General features: G+C 40.9%; 1 protein-coding gene across 1 annotated transcript; it reads right to left on the bottom strand.

Annotated features, from left to right (window-relative positions):
* Positions 1-9,298: 9,298 nt before the first annotated feature.
* Positions 9,299-10,617, bottom strand: LOC122833029. The gene is made up of 4 exons (XM_044120325.1): positions 10,390-10,617; positions 9,717-10,085; positions 9,468-9,553; positions 9,299-9,391 (listed from the first exon to the last, which is right to left on the bottom strand). Exons 1-4 carry the CDS (start codon positions 10,577-10,579, stop codon positions 9,299-9,301), a joined length of 738 nt encoding a protein of 245 aa, XP_043976260.1. The 5' UTR covers positions 10,580-10,617.
* Positions 10,618-16,864: the final 6,247 nt, after the last annotated feature.

Raw genomic sequence — 16,864 nt, 5'->3', positions numbered from 1 at the left:
AATCAGGGGACGAGACACACCTGGGAACTAATCAAAGGGCGACAGGACAACACGGAGACTCAGAAACACAGAAAACTCAAAATAAACACAGAGAAAAACACAGAACATGACAAAAATAACAGAAAATTAATCATGGTTCAAACTTCTTCTTCTGTTTGCTGATTGGTCCAGTAGAAAATCTACCAGAGTGAATCCAGGTGAAGGGGAAGAAGCCCAGACTGAGCTGGAAGTGAGAATTTTTTAAAGTGGAGTTGGAAGCAGAACAGGAAGACAATGGACAGGAAATGAAATCACCTGAACAGACGATCTCTACATTATAGTCCTCATCTCTTCGTAACGACACCACAGATCCACAGTGGAGCTGTCTGCAAACTACAGCTGCTGATGTAAAGTTCCTGTTCCAATAATCCACTGGTTCCCAGTCTCCCAGATTCTTCCTCTCCAGTCTGCCAACACAGCGACTCCTTCCTGCTACCAGTCTGAGTTCATCAGACAGCGCTGGAAGAAACAACATTTACATGTTGGGTTACAAAAAGCAAAGACAGATTTAGGATGTGTTGACAGGATCCTGTTGATCATGTTTATTTTATCTTCTCTTGATTTTTCCTCCTGTTAGAGGCAGAGCTATCATGGATGGTTCTGATCTAACCATCTTTATGTTGGAATGGCCTAGTTAAAGCCCAGACCTAAGTGTTATTTACACTCTGTAGTAAGACCTGAAATGTTTCTTATTATTCACCTTTTCTACCCATTTATATTTTATTTCTTTACTGAAACCAACCAAAGTCAAATTTATTGTTTTTGTGTAAAAAGTTGTTAAATCCAGAAGATTCTGGTTCTGAATCTGAATCCAGAGCAACCAGAAGCAGAGCAGCTCATCAAACCTTGTAGATGAGCTGGTAGATAACTTCCATCATAAAATTTCAGATGTCATTGATTTCATTGCCTACATTAAAGTGAAGGTCGTGTCTGATAGGAACAAACCTCCATGGAGAAATGTGTCAACAGTTAAATCTGCAAGACAATTTTGCTGTAGGGCCGAATTTAAATGGAGGAAAACTCAACTTTGTTTATTATGAAATCTATTAAGAAAGACTGTGAAGCTATTACTCTACACTAAAACATGCAAAGGAAACATTCTTTGCAGAAATTATAAACAAAAACATGAACAATGATTGAGGTTTATTTGCCACAGTTGACAGGCTGACAAACAACCTGACCTGCAATGAATTTGACAAATACGCTGCAGAGAAAATTAAAAATATTAGATTATATAAACATTATCTGGGGCGTGCTGTGGTGGAGCAGGAGGTTAGCACGCCCCACGTTTGGAGGCCTTTGTTCTCGATGTGGAGGTTGCGGGTTCGACTCCGGGTCCCGACAACCTTTGCCGCATGTCTTCCTCTCTCTCCTCGCCCTCTTTCCTGTCTGCCTACTATCACAAAAATACAAACCACTAGCGCCTCAAAAACTCTTCAGAGAAAAAAAATTTATAAAAATAAAAAAATATTAGAGGGTCAACATTCACTGCCACACAGAATCTAATATCCATGTTATGCCCAAAGATAATAACATCCACAACTTTTCTTAAGAAAGTTCTGCCTGTCATTTCATCTGATCTGATTCTAATAGTAAACTCTTCGCTCTCATCAGGTGTTTTCCCCCAGCAGTTTTCAAACCACTGATATAAAAAACTAAAACGATCTGAACAAATAATTACTGCAGAATTACAGGCCGATCTCCAACCTTTCATTCATCAGCTAAATTATTGAAAAGCTGTTTCAACAATTAACTCTGCAAAACAACCGAAACACTGAGTTCCTTTAATCTGGACTAAAATCCCAGCTGGTCAGATTTGCTGTTGAAACATAATAAATGAAACACTGAACAACATTTTGATGTGTAACGACGACACTTTGACAAAATGTACTGTTTACTGGTTTACTGTGTGGTGTCTTTAGGACTTTTTGTGTTTTTATGACGTAAAGCTCTTTGAACCGCCTTGGTGCTGAAATGTGCTTTACAAATAAACTGATCGATTGGTTGATTGATTCTAATCTGCAGCAGGCGAGTTCGACATCCTGCCTGAGACACTCCCACGTCAGACGGAGCTCAAACGTTTTCACCAACACAACCAGCGGTACCAGAAGCTGGTCCAATGACCGTGGTGCTACTGGGCTTGGTTGGCCAGCAAACGGGCCTGACCAGAACCTCCTAGAGAACCTGTGGAGCCAAGAGGAAGATGAGAGAATTCATGCAGAAGGAGCCATTTTATGTGGCTCCACCTGTTTACTGCGCAGATTCAGCGCTGCTGCAGAGTTTCTGCAGCTTCTCCTTATCAATCAATCAATCAGATTATTTTATAGCACATTTCAGCAACAAGGCAGTTCAAAGTGTTTTACATCATAAAAACACAAAAACCAACAATTCTTGATTTTATTGGCTCCTTAGCAGCAAGTAGACAATATAAACATCACTAACTGTGTAGCAGCAGCTCTATGATCTGAGACTAGAAACAGTTTCCAGTTTTATGTTTGTAAAATTTAACATGTTTATCAGTCGATCATTTTTAATTTGAACTCTGGTGAATATTAGTGTTTTTGTTTGAAAGTGGAGTCCTACCTGAGCTGCAGAGACACAGAAGCAGCATCAGAGCTGTTTGGTCCATGTTTCCTCTGGATGTGGAGTGAAGCTTCGTCTCTTGATGTGATCAGGATGAGGCTCCAGACTCTGAAGACTTCCTACTTTAAGCTTTTTTATCTGCTGTTTCCTGAACGTCACAGTTCAGGTCTTTGGCTGCTTTCAGAGACAACGCCTCCTTCCTATGATCCGATAATGTAGATGGGTTCATACTGGGCCTACTGGGATTCACAGGTTTCACCAGTGTCTGTTGTTCCTGTGTTTAGTTCAGTCTTTGTTCTGCATGTGGCCGGAGTGGATCCAGGTGTGTGATCCACTGAAGGGGAACCTGATGTTGTTGGCAGCAGTAGCTCAGCTTCCCTCCAGGAAGGGATCACAGCTAAACAGAAATGAGCCCAGGTGTAGCTGCTATGAAGAGAAGAAACAGAGAGAGAACAAAAACTTAATGTCAGCAAAAACTGCAGACATTCAAGGATGGAGAGCAGTAGGAGAAAGAAGCAGAGGAAGGAGAAGTGGTCAGTTTGTCCTCCAGGAGGATTGATGGAACATCTTCAGATTATAAATATGAAACATTTCAGAGACAAATAAAACCTGTGAAGGAAAGAAATTAATTAACAATGTTAGTCATTTTGAATGTACACTTTATGATGTTTTATTAAGGTTTGCACTCAGTTGCAGCACAACTGGAAATATGCACTTCTGAACCTCCACAAATAAGTTAGAACAGGATGTTCAGCGATTAGAGATATCAGAAATTTCTACGGCAATGTTCCTATTTTACAGAAGTTCTGTTGAAGTTCAGTTATGCAGTGTCTGCTCAGCCACCCACAGAGAGGCCTTTTGGGGAAACACCTGTTATGGCACAGAAAGAAAGCAGAGGTTATCAAATGGTCAATCCACTATGTTTCGCTAAGGGCATATTTCTGTGGTTGGGGTGTGAATGTGCATGCAAACCTGCTCAACTGAAACTCACAGAAAAGCAACTAATAGATTTTTTTATCTGGCTCTGAGCCAGGGTGTGTAATCACGTAATGTGCGATGTATCCTATATAAATTATCGGGCGTTCAGCCCCACGTCAGAACTCACTCGGGTTTGCTGCGTGTGCTGTTCTCCGTCTGCAGATGAATTAAAACTTGCTCTCTGCACATTTGCTGGTCTCAGTCTCATCCTTAGATTTTATGCGAGTTCACAAACCTTTAAAAGAAAAGAATTGTTTGTACAATCAGATAAAAAAACTCTTTAAATTAGAACTTTAGCACTGGCTTCCACTAAATACAATGCCAGTGTAGCACTTTGCTGAGATATTTTAGACCCATTTAACTCAAAACATATTTTATTTAGAATATTAAACACTACCTTTATGTTGCTGCAGCAAAATGCATTTATATCATAAAACAATGAATGAAGAGACACAAAAATCTAAAATATTAGCTGAACCTCTGAGGTTCTGACCCAAACTGTGAGCCCGGTTGGGTCAAAGTTTCCTGTTTGATAGTCGGTTCTGGTTTCTGTGGTGCATTTTTAATAAGCCAGCAGGTTTTCTTGCATTACTAATTACTGTGTTGGATTAATTTAATGTTTTACCTTCATAATTTTAGTCATAACCTGTTTTTGCATGTTTATCATCTTGTGATAGTATCACAGTTTCCATCTGCTTTGGCTGACTCAACGTACTGAATGATGAAATATCCGTCACTAAGCAAAAAGTCACTGACTCTTCAAAATCCCCAAATAAATTAAACTAGAACTTCTGAGTTACATTTTAATTCTTTTCTGTCATAATTATCAGTCAGTTCCACTAATCTATTAGTTAAGCTAATTTTTAGCTTAGCACTAAAGCTAAGTTAAAAAAGAAAAGACATCTTTCTCATTTTAGTGGAAATATTTCCAATCAGTCAACCTGGAAAACTTCATTGCAGTCAGCTGACTTGCAGCATTAGGTGGGGGAGGGGCATTGATGCTCTGCAGAAGAAAAGCAACAACATAAATAAAAAATATTTGCTTTTGAAGCTGATTTTTAAAAATAACATCATAAGTAAACAGAAAATAAACTAAAAAACTTCATGTCATGGTTTAAATTCTCTTTAATCCTATTTAACGTTTTACAAAGCTGCAGATATAAAACACAAACATTCCTCTAAACCAGAGTAAACTTCTTCAGTTTTAACCCTAAATGTGTTTTATTTTTAAATACGGTTTCTATGGTAACTAACAGTATAACTTCAACTTTAGCTTATGCTAGTAGGAATATGTTCATGTTTTTAGTTAAAATGTGAGATTTAAGTACCTAGATACTTTTATCCATTCTAACAAAAAATGTTTTTACCTTATTTTGTAATTATTTCCAAATATATTGCGTGTGTTTGTTGTTGTTGGTGTCAGAGATCAGGTAAAGAGTTACGGTTCACAACAGGCCCAATAATTTAACAGTAGAGCAGCTCTGATGTCAGAGTCTGAGTTCAGTTGACTGTTCAGGTTCAAAGTTGTGCTACCGTGTTCTTTAAGGTCTCCGTGTTTTTTTGTTTTATTACATTTGCAGGCTTCTTGTGAAGAGCTCTAACAGGACGGTGTGTACAGCAGTGTGTTGAGGCGGGTCGGTTTTCCAGCTGTCTGGCTCTGGTCTGCTCACCCATACACTCGCCCTTTCAGGCTGAATACAGAAGTGATTCCATGGTAGTAGAAGGGTGGCAGGTTCATTCAACCTAAACGCTTTCAAACAGACAAAAAAGAAGAGAGAGACAAGTGATTGAATTTTGTACTTGAGGAGACAAAAAGAGGAGAGTGTGATTTTTACATTCTCCAAATTCACTCTGAGGTTTGTTGAGACACTTATCAAGGGCACATATACACACACGAGTTTTTATACACATGGCATCCTTCACTTTTACACAAAGGCTTTTGTAGAAATAGAAACTTAGCTGATGTAAGACATCAGGCGACCACTAGGTGTGTCTCACATATAAGGAATGGATCGTCCGTTTTTGATCAGATGCTGTGTAAACCCGCTGATATTTCACTTCACAACAAATTAACCTGTGAGGGTAAGTGTCTCTTTTTTAGCACTAAGAAAGAATAAAAGAAGTAAACTGATTATTCTGTGTTGGCTGATTTGCTGTTCGTGTGCTCACACATTTCTGGTCCATCCGGTTTTAATTGTAACAATTGGTAGCAGAGGATGGTTCCATGTTGAGACACGAGCAGAGATTGGACGAGACGTTTAAGGCAAACAGCTTTCCGGAACAGCACACGGGCGTTGGGCACGAATAATCAGGTCAGGACGCTTTCTTCCTTAAACATGAACCCTTGTGCTGTTTCTTTGGGCTGTCTAAACTCCATATATCAGCCGTTGTTCATATTGAGTTCCTTGAGTTGTCTGATTTGTCAGTCATGTTCGTACTGCTTTCTGCTGGTTGGTCAAAGTCTTTTATTATTCATAGGAGCAAAATACGGTTAAGTTTATTTATGTATTAAAAAAGTGTTTTGGGTGATTGGAAAGCAGTAAGAATTGGCCGTCTTCCCCTTGCGTCGGACGTGACGGAGGTACAGGCTGGGTTTTGTCGGTTTACCCCCAAGGAGTACTGCCCTCCACAAATAACGCGTTAGCCAATCTGAGTCAGCTTGAGAAACGCAAAAGTGGTGAAAGCTGTCCGCATAGGATGAAGATATAAGATAACAGTTTAAGGTTTATCACGATCTGATCCTCAGATGAAATATAAGTAAAAGTAGAAGTACAGAAATATACGTATAAAAAAGTAAAAGTGTTGAAAAGTGTTGTCATCGAGGACTAAAATAGGAAGCTTTAAAGAGTGTGGATCCATTTCTGTGTTCTATGTAAATGTCAGTGTGTGTGTCAGACTCTGCCGTCCAGCAGACGCTTTTGCTCATACGTCGCTTTTCTGTTTACTGTAATGTGCTTTGAAACCATGGTTGGCGTTTGGGAACTGTAATTTGGGGAAAAGTCTTTAATTTTATCTGCTGTGTTGGTTTTCTCGCTGCCGTGTGAAGAGTAAAAAGGCAGAGAGAAGAGAAGAGATGATTTCTGGTTCTGAACATGGCGGATGAGGTCGACAAGGAGAAATACGATTCAAAGTGGGGCATAGGGCCTTGGATTACACTTGGTGAGTAAATAGACGGACTAATAACTTATCTGGCAGAGCATAACAAATTTCAGAATAAGGGGGAAGAAGGAAAACTGCAAAAAAAGATGAAATGTCTGGTGGAGAAGAAAGGAGGCGACGTGTTAAACAGACAGCCATTGGGAAAATACTTGCTGCAAAGGATAATTGATTCTAAAAAAGTATTGATAGACGCAATGGAAAAGCAGGAAGAGGCAGGAGTTTTCACTAAAAGAGGCTGCAGAAAAAAACAGTCAGAAGGCAGAGACAGAACTCAGGCAGAGTGGGAGCCTTTGGCTGGCAGAGTTAGACCTGTTCACATCAGGCATGACTCTGGCTATGGGTGATTTTAGAGCAATAATGAGCAGATCTATGTCTGGAATGGTCATGAAAGAGCTGGAGAATGCAGCAGGGACACAAAATGTAAATAATTCAACTGCAGTTCACCAATTCATCACGCCTTTGGCTCGAGCAATAAAACAGCAGTTTCCTCCAGCCACCACAGCTCCTATTACTAAATTTGAGTGGGATTGTAACATGGATCCCAAAGAGTATATAAATAAATCTGCAGAAACCAGGCTCAAGAAAACTAGTTAATCCTAAAATCCACAAACTTCACTAAAATGTTTAGAGAAGCAGTTTTAAAAGGCGTCCCTGAACAGGTTGTGCAATCTATAAAAAACAATCCAGATCTTGCAGGGTGTGAACATGTGAGATTGGAGAGACACCTGCTTCATCAGTTCTTAAAGGCGCAGGACGAGTTAAAGAAAAAACAGTCTGACACCAAGGATTTAGAGACTCAGTTACTGAAACTCCAACTGCAGGAAGCAAAACAAAAACTAAGTAAAAAAAGAGATAAACAGGACCATGTTATGGTTGCATGGTCCTGCAACCCCCCTCACAAGTTTCACCTACACATGGTGGGGTTTCTAACTACTGGCAAAACACTAATCAAAATGGGGGAGCACCTGCTCCTCTTTACCCTTCTTTATATTCTCAAAACAGGAACATGGAGGAGGGTTGCGTGGGGTTGGCCGTGGACGGAGAGGCATGGAGCGAGGCCGTGGAGCAAAGGGGCGGAGGGCCAAGAGAGCGTGACGTATGTTACATCTGTGGCCGTTTGTGTGTGGACATTGGGCTCAGCAATGTTGGAATATACCAGCTCCTTTTCACAGCCAGGTATGATTCCCCACAATCCCTCTGTGCTTCCCGCAGCGAATGAACCTGGTCAATACTTTCAGTGGGACACTGAGGTCACACAGAGTATCTACTGACAAACCCCTGAGGACCCCAGAGACAAGGTGGGTACTGCAGACCCCATGCTGTCCCCTTCCACCACTCCACCACCTTGTGGATGATAAACACAAACCAAACAGTTTGCTGATGTCCTGAAATACCCTAATAAAATGTGCCATTGTTGCCTTCCACTCTGCATTCAGCTTCTCTCATCCACACATTCACAGGTTTGTCATATTTTTTTTTCTAATCGTTTACTTTTTATTTCTTTGTCATTTATGTTTCTTCACATTTCTCATTAAGCTATTTTTGCACCTATTTTCATTGATTTACATTTCTTCATACCTCAGACTCTGAAGTTTACCTCCCGTCGCCCTCGACCTCTCCAACTCGCTGGATCCTGTTTGTGGTTGAAATTATATTTAACAGACTGAGGAACAACTATAAAAAACTAGAGAGAAAATATAAATTATTTGTCAATATTTATTTGAAGGCTTTACAGCATTTGGAGTCTCTGTTCACTGAACACAGTCAGGAGAAAGAGCCTCGAGCAAAACACAGCTTATTGTTTTATAGGAAAGGTTTCGTTACTTTCACTGTTTAACAATCTAAATAGATACAAAACAGACTAAAAACATACACATTTTCTTTCATAAAGCATATTAAACATTTAAGGATGTTATAAGAATGCAAAGAAGAAAATATTCTACAACTTTCTAATAATACAGAGTTCAGAGAAACAGCTTCAGAAGACTTTCCCATGAGCACATGCTTTACACAAGAACCATAAAACTGTTATGAATCGATTCATTCATAATCATAGTAACAATAAAATTTTCCATCCCATCTGCAAGATAAACAGACATGTAGCCTACATGTTTGTTGCTACATGTACTTGGTCTGCTGGTCACCAGAACCTCATTATTCACACAGAGAGTTTTTATCTCCTTAACAAAGCTGTTGAAATACTAATTATATGCGTCCATGAATTTCAGGCAGTGAAGCTTTGACCCCTAAATATTCTACCATATTCTATCCTTGCAAGGTTGATGAAGATCAGATTTTGATGAAGTGGGTTTTCTGTTATATTTTGTTTGTTGAATGTTTTGTGTTCCCTTCTTATATAAGTTTTACTTAAGTAGGTTTAGTCCAGATACAAATTTCTGAATGTTGAACTTCCTTCCTGCTGCAGGAGCACAGAGACATTTTATCATAGATACATAGACGGATAGATTTCCAGGAGTCTGAAACATCTCTCTGCTCCTTCCTGTGGATGTGAAATGAAGATCATTTTCTCCTGGTTCCTTCAGACTGCAGTCTCCTCCTCTAAGCTGCCTTCAGCTCTGGATCCTTCATCATGATGGTTGTTTTCTGGTCCAGACTTCTGGTTTCTCCTGGCCTGGAAACAGAGGATGGTTCAGCTTCAATGCAAGAACTTTCCCAACTGAACACATCATGCATGATACATGCAGTACCTTAAAGTAGAGGACCAGGACTGATCCCAGCAAACCCAGAAGGATGACAACCAGTCTGATGATCAAAGCAGTGAGATAGGCTGAAACTGAATGAAACAGATTCAGGATCAGCTTTCATCAGATGAGTCCAGCTAGAAAATAATCATATAGACCCTTGTTTTCATGCTGCCTGTAGATCTGATCATGAACATTAATATCATCAATCCTCCTCTCTGACCTCATGAATGAGGCAGACAGCTGCTGGTTCACCTGAAGCAGAACTTTTCCTGATGGACTCCATGAGTTTACCTGAGACAGTGAGGTTGAGAGGCTGGCTCATAGAGGAGAAGTTATAGGAGAAAACGTAGACGTGGTAAACGCAGCGGTAGGTTCCTTGGTGGGCGTGGCCAGCAGCAGAGAACAGGAAGAGGGCGGAGTGATTAACAGCTGGCAGGGTGTGGTTCTGAGTGTAGTTAGAGGTGCTGAAGATGAGCTGGAAGGAGCCGCCTTCATACTGAGGTCTGATGGAGCACATGATGCTGAAACTTGATCCAATGAGGAGCTCAGACCCCTGCTTTCTGCCTGTGGAGACCCCGTCAGTGGAGGAAGAGAGGAAGATGAGCGGCTCAACCAGCAGACCTGGGAACGCAGAGGAAACACAGAGACAACTGGATCTAATCTGAGGTGGAAAACAAGATGGCATGCATGAGAAAGAGACAGGAGCTCATCACAGACTGGTTGCCATGGTTACTAGCATGTTTATAGATGATTACTAGCACCTTTATGATAGATCTATAGTCTGACAGTAATATTTAAACCAGTTTTAGTTTCTCTCTCCTCAAGGTTTCAGGTTCTTAGTTAAAGGTGACGGTTTCTCTGCAGACATCTGGAACCTGATGGAAGAAACATTTTAAAAGAAATAAATATGAGAGTTCAGAGTTACCTGAGCAGATGAGCTCAAGGCTCTGATCACTGTTTTTATCATAAGGTAAACAGTTCTTTAATGCAGATCCTGACTGCAAACAGTCAGAAAAGATCCACCAAACTGGTCTCTTTGAAGTTTCCTTTGAATTTTTTACTGAAACAGCAGAACCACAGTCCAGTTCAGCACAAACTACAGCAGCTGAGCTCATGTTCCAGTTAGGATCCCAAACACCCACTGGTCTCCATTCTTCTTGATGTTTCATTTCCAGTCTCCCAGCACATCGGCTGGCCTCTCCCACCAACCTGATATTTTCTTGATCTGATCAGAGACAGAGAGTTCATTAATGAAGGAAGTGAAGCAGTGAACAGCAGCAGGTCTGCAGATCCTCCTCTACCTGAACAGGTGAGTCCAACAGCTTGACCAGGTGAGCAGCTGTTTCTACCTGAACTCTTCCTGCTGCTGCAGTTCAGCAGAGCAGACTCACTGCCTTCACACAGGAACTCTCTGCTCCCCACTGGAGCCTCTGCTTCTCCATAGAGCGCCCCCTGGAGGACATAAGGAGGCCCACAGCCAATCTCCCTACAGACCACCTTTGCATCCTGCAGGTCAAAGTCTTTTTCACACACTGAGGACCACGACTGGTTGGTCTTCACCTCCAGTCTGCCTGAGCACCGGTTGGTCCCTTGAACCAGCCTGACTGAGTCTGTGGATGCAGAAAGAAAAAAGGTTTAAAATATTTCAGAACTTTAATTTTCTAGATTCACATGGAAACATCTCTGAGTTTGATAAAAATAAAGGCCAAGAAAATCAAACTAGAAAATCTCAGAGCATCAAAGGTGAAGTGAAACCGACTGAACCTGGAATTTTATCATTAATTTTTATTTCTGCTGAATTTATCATATTTTTGGGACATAAACATGTTAATAAATCCAGTAAATATAAAACAAACTTTAATTTCTGTGAAATTGTTAATATTTCAGTTGATTTAAAAATAAATTTGGCAAAATGACTCAACAGCGCCCCCTAGTTCATCCAGGCCAACAACCATAACAAACAAAATGTTTTCCTTCTATTTTCACTAAAAACAGGAAATCCACCATTTTGGATCAAAAGTCATTTTCTTTTAATTTTCAGGTTTTTAAAATGTCTGATTTCCTTGAACTCCTCCTGGGTTTTGATGCATCGACTTCAAAGCAGCAGAGATTAAAAGTTATCAAAATGATGAGTTTTTGTTCATCTATGTGGGCTAAACTGAAAACTTTATCTGGATATTTAAATTATTTTAGTTTCTCTCTCCTCAAGGTTTCAGGTTCTTAGTTAAAGGTGACGGTTTCTCTGCAGACATCTGGAACCTGATGGAAGAAACATTTTAAAAGAAATAAATATGAGAGTTCAGAGTTACCTGAGCAGATGAACTCATGGCTCCGATAATTGATTCCATCATCAGGTAAACAGTTCTTTAATGCAGATCCTGACTGGAAACAGTTAGACCTGATCTTCCAAACTGGTCTCTTTGAAGTTATCCATGAATTTCTTACTGAAACAGCAGAACCACAGTCCAGTTCAGCACAAACTGCAGCAACTGAGTTCATGTTCCAGGAACGATCCATAACATCCACTGGTCTCCACTCTTCTTGATGTTTCATCTCCAGTCTCCCAGCACATCGGCTGGCCTCTCCCACCAACCTGAAGTTGTCTTGATGTGAGGAGAGACAGAGAGTTCATTAATGAAGGAAGTGAAGCAGTGAACAGCAGCAGGTCTGCAGATCCTCCTCTACCTGAACAGGTGAGTCCAACAGCTTGACCAGGTGAGCAGCTGTTTCTACCTGAACTCTTCCTGCTGCTGCAGTTCAGCAGATCAGACTCACTGCCTTCACACAGGAACTCTCTGCTCCCCACTGGAGCCTCTGCTTCTCCATAGAGCGCCCCCTGGTGGACTGAAGGAGACCCACAGCCAATCTCCCTGCAGACCACCTTTGCATCCTGCAGGTCAAAGTCTTTTTCACACACTGAGGACCACGACTGGTCGGTCTTCACCTCCAGTCTGCCTGAGCACCGGTTGGTCCCTTGAACCAGCCTGACTGAGTCTGTGGATGCAGAAACAAAAAGTTTCTTCAACATTTTCACTGAAAGGCTGATGGAGAGACGGTCTGGTTCTCATGCAGCTGCAGGAAAACATCTCCCAACCTTGTGCATGCAACCCAAACAGCTTCATTTGGTGAGAGTTCACTAGCATTTAGAATGAAGACAATACAACCAGCAGATGTTACCTTACAATATTTTGTCCACCATAAACAGAGAAGAGCCGAATGAGGCGACTATTAATGTTAATTCAATATGTGGAAGTGTGGCCACCATGGACTGAACTTCCTCCACTGCCATTGCTAAAACTACAGAGACTATGTTTCTAAAATTGTCATGAAATGGTGTTGAAGTGGTGAGACAGACGCCATAGACCCAGGTAAAGTGGATGAAAAGACAATTTAATAATAATTCCAGCTCCAAACAGTCCACAAAATTCAGGCGGCACGTCTGAGCAGAAGCCAGGGTTCACACTGGTAGCAACAGAAATAATGCGTGGCATACAACCAGGCAGACAGAAAGGAGGCGACAAATACACAGAGACACAGGTGACACTAAATACACATGAGGTAATCAGGGGACGAGACACACCTGGGAACTAATCAAAGGGCGACAGGACAACACGGAGACTCAGAAACACAGAAAACTCAAAATAAACACACAGAAAAACACGGAACATGACAAAAATAACAGAAAATTAATCATGGTTCAAACTTCTTCTTCTGTTTGCTGATTGGTCCAGTAGAAAATCTACCAGAGTGAATCCAGGTGAAGGGGAAGAAGCCCAGACTGAGCTGGAAGTGAGAATTTTTTAAAGTGGAGTTGGAAGCCGAACAGGAAGACAATGGACAGGATATGAAATCACCTGAACAGACGATCTCTATATTGTCGTCCGCATCTCTTCGTAACGACAACACAGATCCACAGTGGAGCTGTCTGCAAGCTACAGCTACTGATGTAAAGTTCCTGTTCCAATAATCCACTGGTTCCCAGTCTCCCAGATTCTTCCTCTCCAGTCTGCCAACACAGCGACTCCTTCCTGCTACCAGTCTGAGTTCATCAGACAGCGCTGGAAGAAACAACATTTACATGTTGGGTTACAAAAAGCAAAGACAGATTTAGGATGTGTTGACAGGATCCTGTTGATCATGTTTATTTTATCTTCTCTTGATTTTTCCTCCTGTTAGAGGCAGAGCTATCATGGATGGTTCTGATCTAACCATCTTTATGATGGAATGGCCTAGTTAAAGCCCAGACCTAAGTGTTATTTACGCTCTTAGTAAGACCTGAAATGTTTCTTATTATTCACCTTTTCTACCCATTTATATTTTATTTCTTTACTGAAACCAACCAAAGTCAAATTTATTGTTTTTGTGTAAAAACTTGTTAAATCCAGAAGATTCTGGTTCTGATTCTGAATGCAGAGCAACCAGAAGCAGAGCAGCTCATCAAACCTTGTAGATGAGCTGGTAGATAACTTCCATCATAAAATTTCAGATGTCATTGATTTCATTGCCTACTTTAAAGTGAAGGTCGTGTCTGGTAGGAACAAACCTCCATGGAGAAATGTGTCAACAGTTAAATCTGCAAGACAATTTTGCTGTAGGGCCGAATGTAAATGGAGGAAAACTCAACTTTGTTTATTATGAAATCTATTAAGAAAGACTGTGAAGCTATTACTCTACACTAAAACATGCAAAGGAAACATTCTTTGCAGAAATTATAAACAGAAACATGATCAATGATTGAGGTTTATTTGCCACAGTTGACAGGCTGACAAACAACCTGACCTGCAATGAATTTGCCAAATACGCTGCAGAGAAAATTAAAAATATTAGATTATATAAATATTATCTGGGGCGTGCTGTGGTGGCGCAGGAGGTTAGCACGCCCCACGTTTGGAGGCCTTTGTTCTCGATGTGGAGGTTGCGGGTTCGACTCCGGGTCCCGACAATCTTTGCCGCATGTCTTCCTCTCTCTCCTCGCCCTCTTTCCTGTCTGCCTACTATCACAAAAATAAAACCACTAGCGCCTCAAAAACTCTTCAGAGAAAAAAAATTTATAAAAATAAAAAAATATTAGAGGGTCAACATTCACTGCCACACAGAATCTAATATCCATGTTATGCCCAAAGATAATAACATCCACAACTTTTCTTAAGAAAGTTCTGCCTGTCATTTCATCTGATCTGATTCTAATAGTAAACTCTTCGCTCTCATCAGGTGTTTTCCCCCAGCAGTTTTCAAACCACTGATATAAAAAACTAAAACGATCTGAACAAATAATTACTGCAGAATTACAGGCCGATCTCCAACCTTTCATTCATCAGCTAAATTATTGAAAAGCTGTTTCAACAATTAACTCTGCAAAACAACCGAAACACTGAGTTCCTTTAATCTGGACTAAAATCCCAGCTGGTCAGATTTGCTGTTGAAACATAATAAATGAAACACTGAACAACATTTTGATGTGTAACGACGACACTTTGACAAAATGTACTGTTTACTGGTTTACTGTGTGGTGTCTTTAGGACTTTTGAGTTTTTATGACGTAAAGCTCTTTGAACCGCCTTGGTGCTGAAATGTGCTTTACAAATAAACTGATCGATTATTGATTGATTCTAATCTGCAGCAGGCGAGTTCGACATCCTGCCTGAGACACTCCCACGTCAGACGGAGCTCAAACGTTTTCACCAACACAACCAGCGGTACCAGAAGCTGGTCCAATGACCGTGGTGCTACTGGGCTTGGTTGGCCAGCAAACGGGCCTGACCAGAACCTCCTAGAGAACCTGTGGAGCCAAGAGGAAGATGAGAGAATTCATGCAGAAGGAGCCATTTTATGTGGCTCCACCTGTTTACTGCGCAGATTCAGCGCTGCTGCAGAGTTTCTGCAGCTTCTCCTTATCAATCAATCAATCAGATTATTTTATAGCACATTTCAGCAACAAGGCAGTTCAAAGTGTTTTACATCATAAAAACACAAAAACCAACAATTCTTGATTTTATTGGCTCCTTAGCAGCAAGTAGACAATATAAACATCACTAACTGTGTAGCAGCAGCTCTATGATCTGAGACTAGAAACAGTTTCCAGTTTTATGTTTGTAAAATTTAACATGTTTATCAGTCGATCATTTTTAATTTGAACTCTGGTGAATATTAGTGTTTTTGTTTGAAAGTGGAGTCCTACCTGAGCTGCAGAGACACAGAAGCAGCATCAGAGCTGTTTGGTCCATGTTTCCTCTGGATGTGGAGTGAAGCTTCGTCTCTTGATGTGATCAGGATGAGGCTCCAGACTCTGAAGACTTCCTACTTTAACCTTTTTTATCTGCCACTTCCTGAACGTCACAGTTCAGGTCTTTGGCTGCTTTCAGAGACAACGCCTCCTTCCTATGATCCGATAATGTAGATGGGTTCATACTGGGCCTACTGGGATTCACAGGTTTCACCAGTGTCTGTTGTTCCTGTGTTTAGTTCAGTCTTTGTTCTGCATGTGGCCGGAGTGGATCCAGGTGTGTGATCCACTGAAGGGGAACCTGATGTTGTTGGCAGCAGTAGCTCAGCTTCCCTCCAGGAAGGGATCACAGCTAAACAGAAATGAGCCCAGGTGTAGCTGCTATGAAGAGAAGAAACAGAGAGAGAACATAAACTTCATGTCAGCAATGGACCTTACCAGAGGGGCCGCTTTTCATTGGCTGATGTCCATTCTACGTGGTCACGTGATTGGCCGTCTCTCAAACACGAGCTTCCCGTTAGCTAAGTACAGCATAATGGCAGCACTGATACAACGTCTACACCTTGAAGTCTGTCTGCTACACAGCCTAGCGTTAGCTAAACAGATCAATATGCAATGTGTACTGTATCTGATATTCACTAAAGATTTTATTTTAACAGAAAAGGGTTTGGACTAAACTGTTCCTCGTGTTAGCCACTCTAGCACCAAGTACAGCTGGTCAATCAACCATCGCTGTGTTCAGGGAAGCAACGATTAATAAATATCAAGCCTGGAAACTTGATATGGTAACGGACAGGATGTTATGTTTTTAACGTAATATTTCCTAGTCTTGCGGGGCAAAGGCGGTTTCCACGGTAACAGGTGTGCTTAAACTACAAAGAGAGAGTAAAAAGCTTGGTAAGGTCCATAACTGGAGACATTCAAGGATGGAGAGCAGTAGGAGAAAGAAGCAGAGGAAGGAGAAGTGGTCAGTTTGTCCTCCAGGAGGATTGATGGAACATCTTCAGATTATAAATATGAAACATTTAAATAGATTTTTTTCATAAAACATTTTTCTGTCCTTTCATTTCAGTTTTAGTCTTTGACCATCAGAGCAGAAAGGCTTCATAAAGGTGTAACCTGGTTGTATTTCTCTTTTGTTATAATTACACAAAATGTCTTTTTGTTGTTTATTTAT

Source organism: Gambusia affinis, linkage group LG06 (assembly GCF_019740435.1).
Source record: "Gambusia affinis linkage group LG06, SWU_Gaff_1.0, whole genome shotgun sequence".
Classification (NCBI taxonomy): Eukaryota; Metazoa; Chordata; class Actinopteri; order Cyprinodontiformes; family Poeciliidae; genus Gambusia; species Gambusia affinis.
Note: the sequence above shows the minus strand (reverse complement) of the source record. Positions and strands in the feature narration are given on the sequence as shown.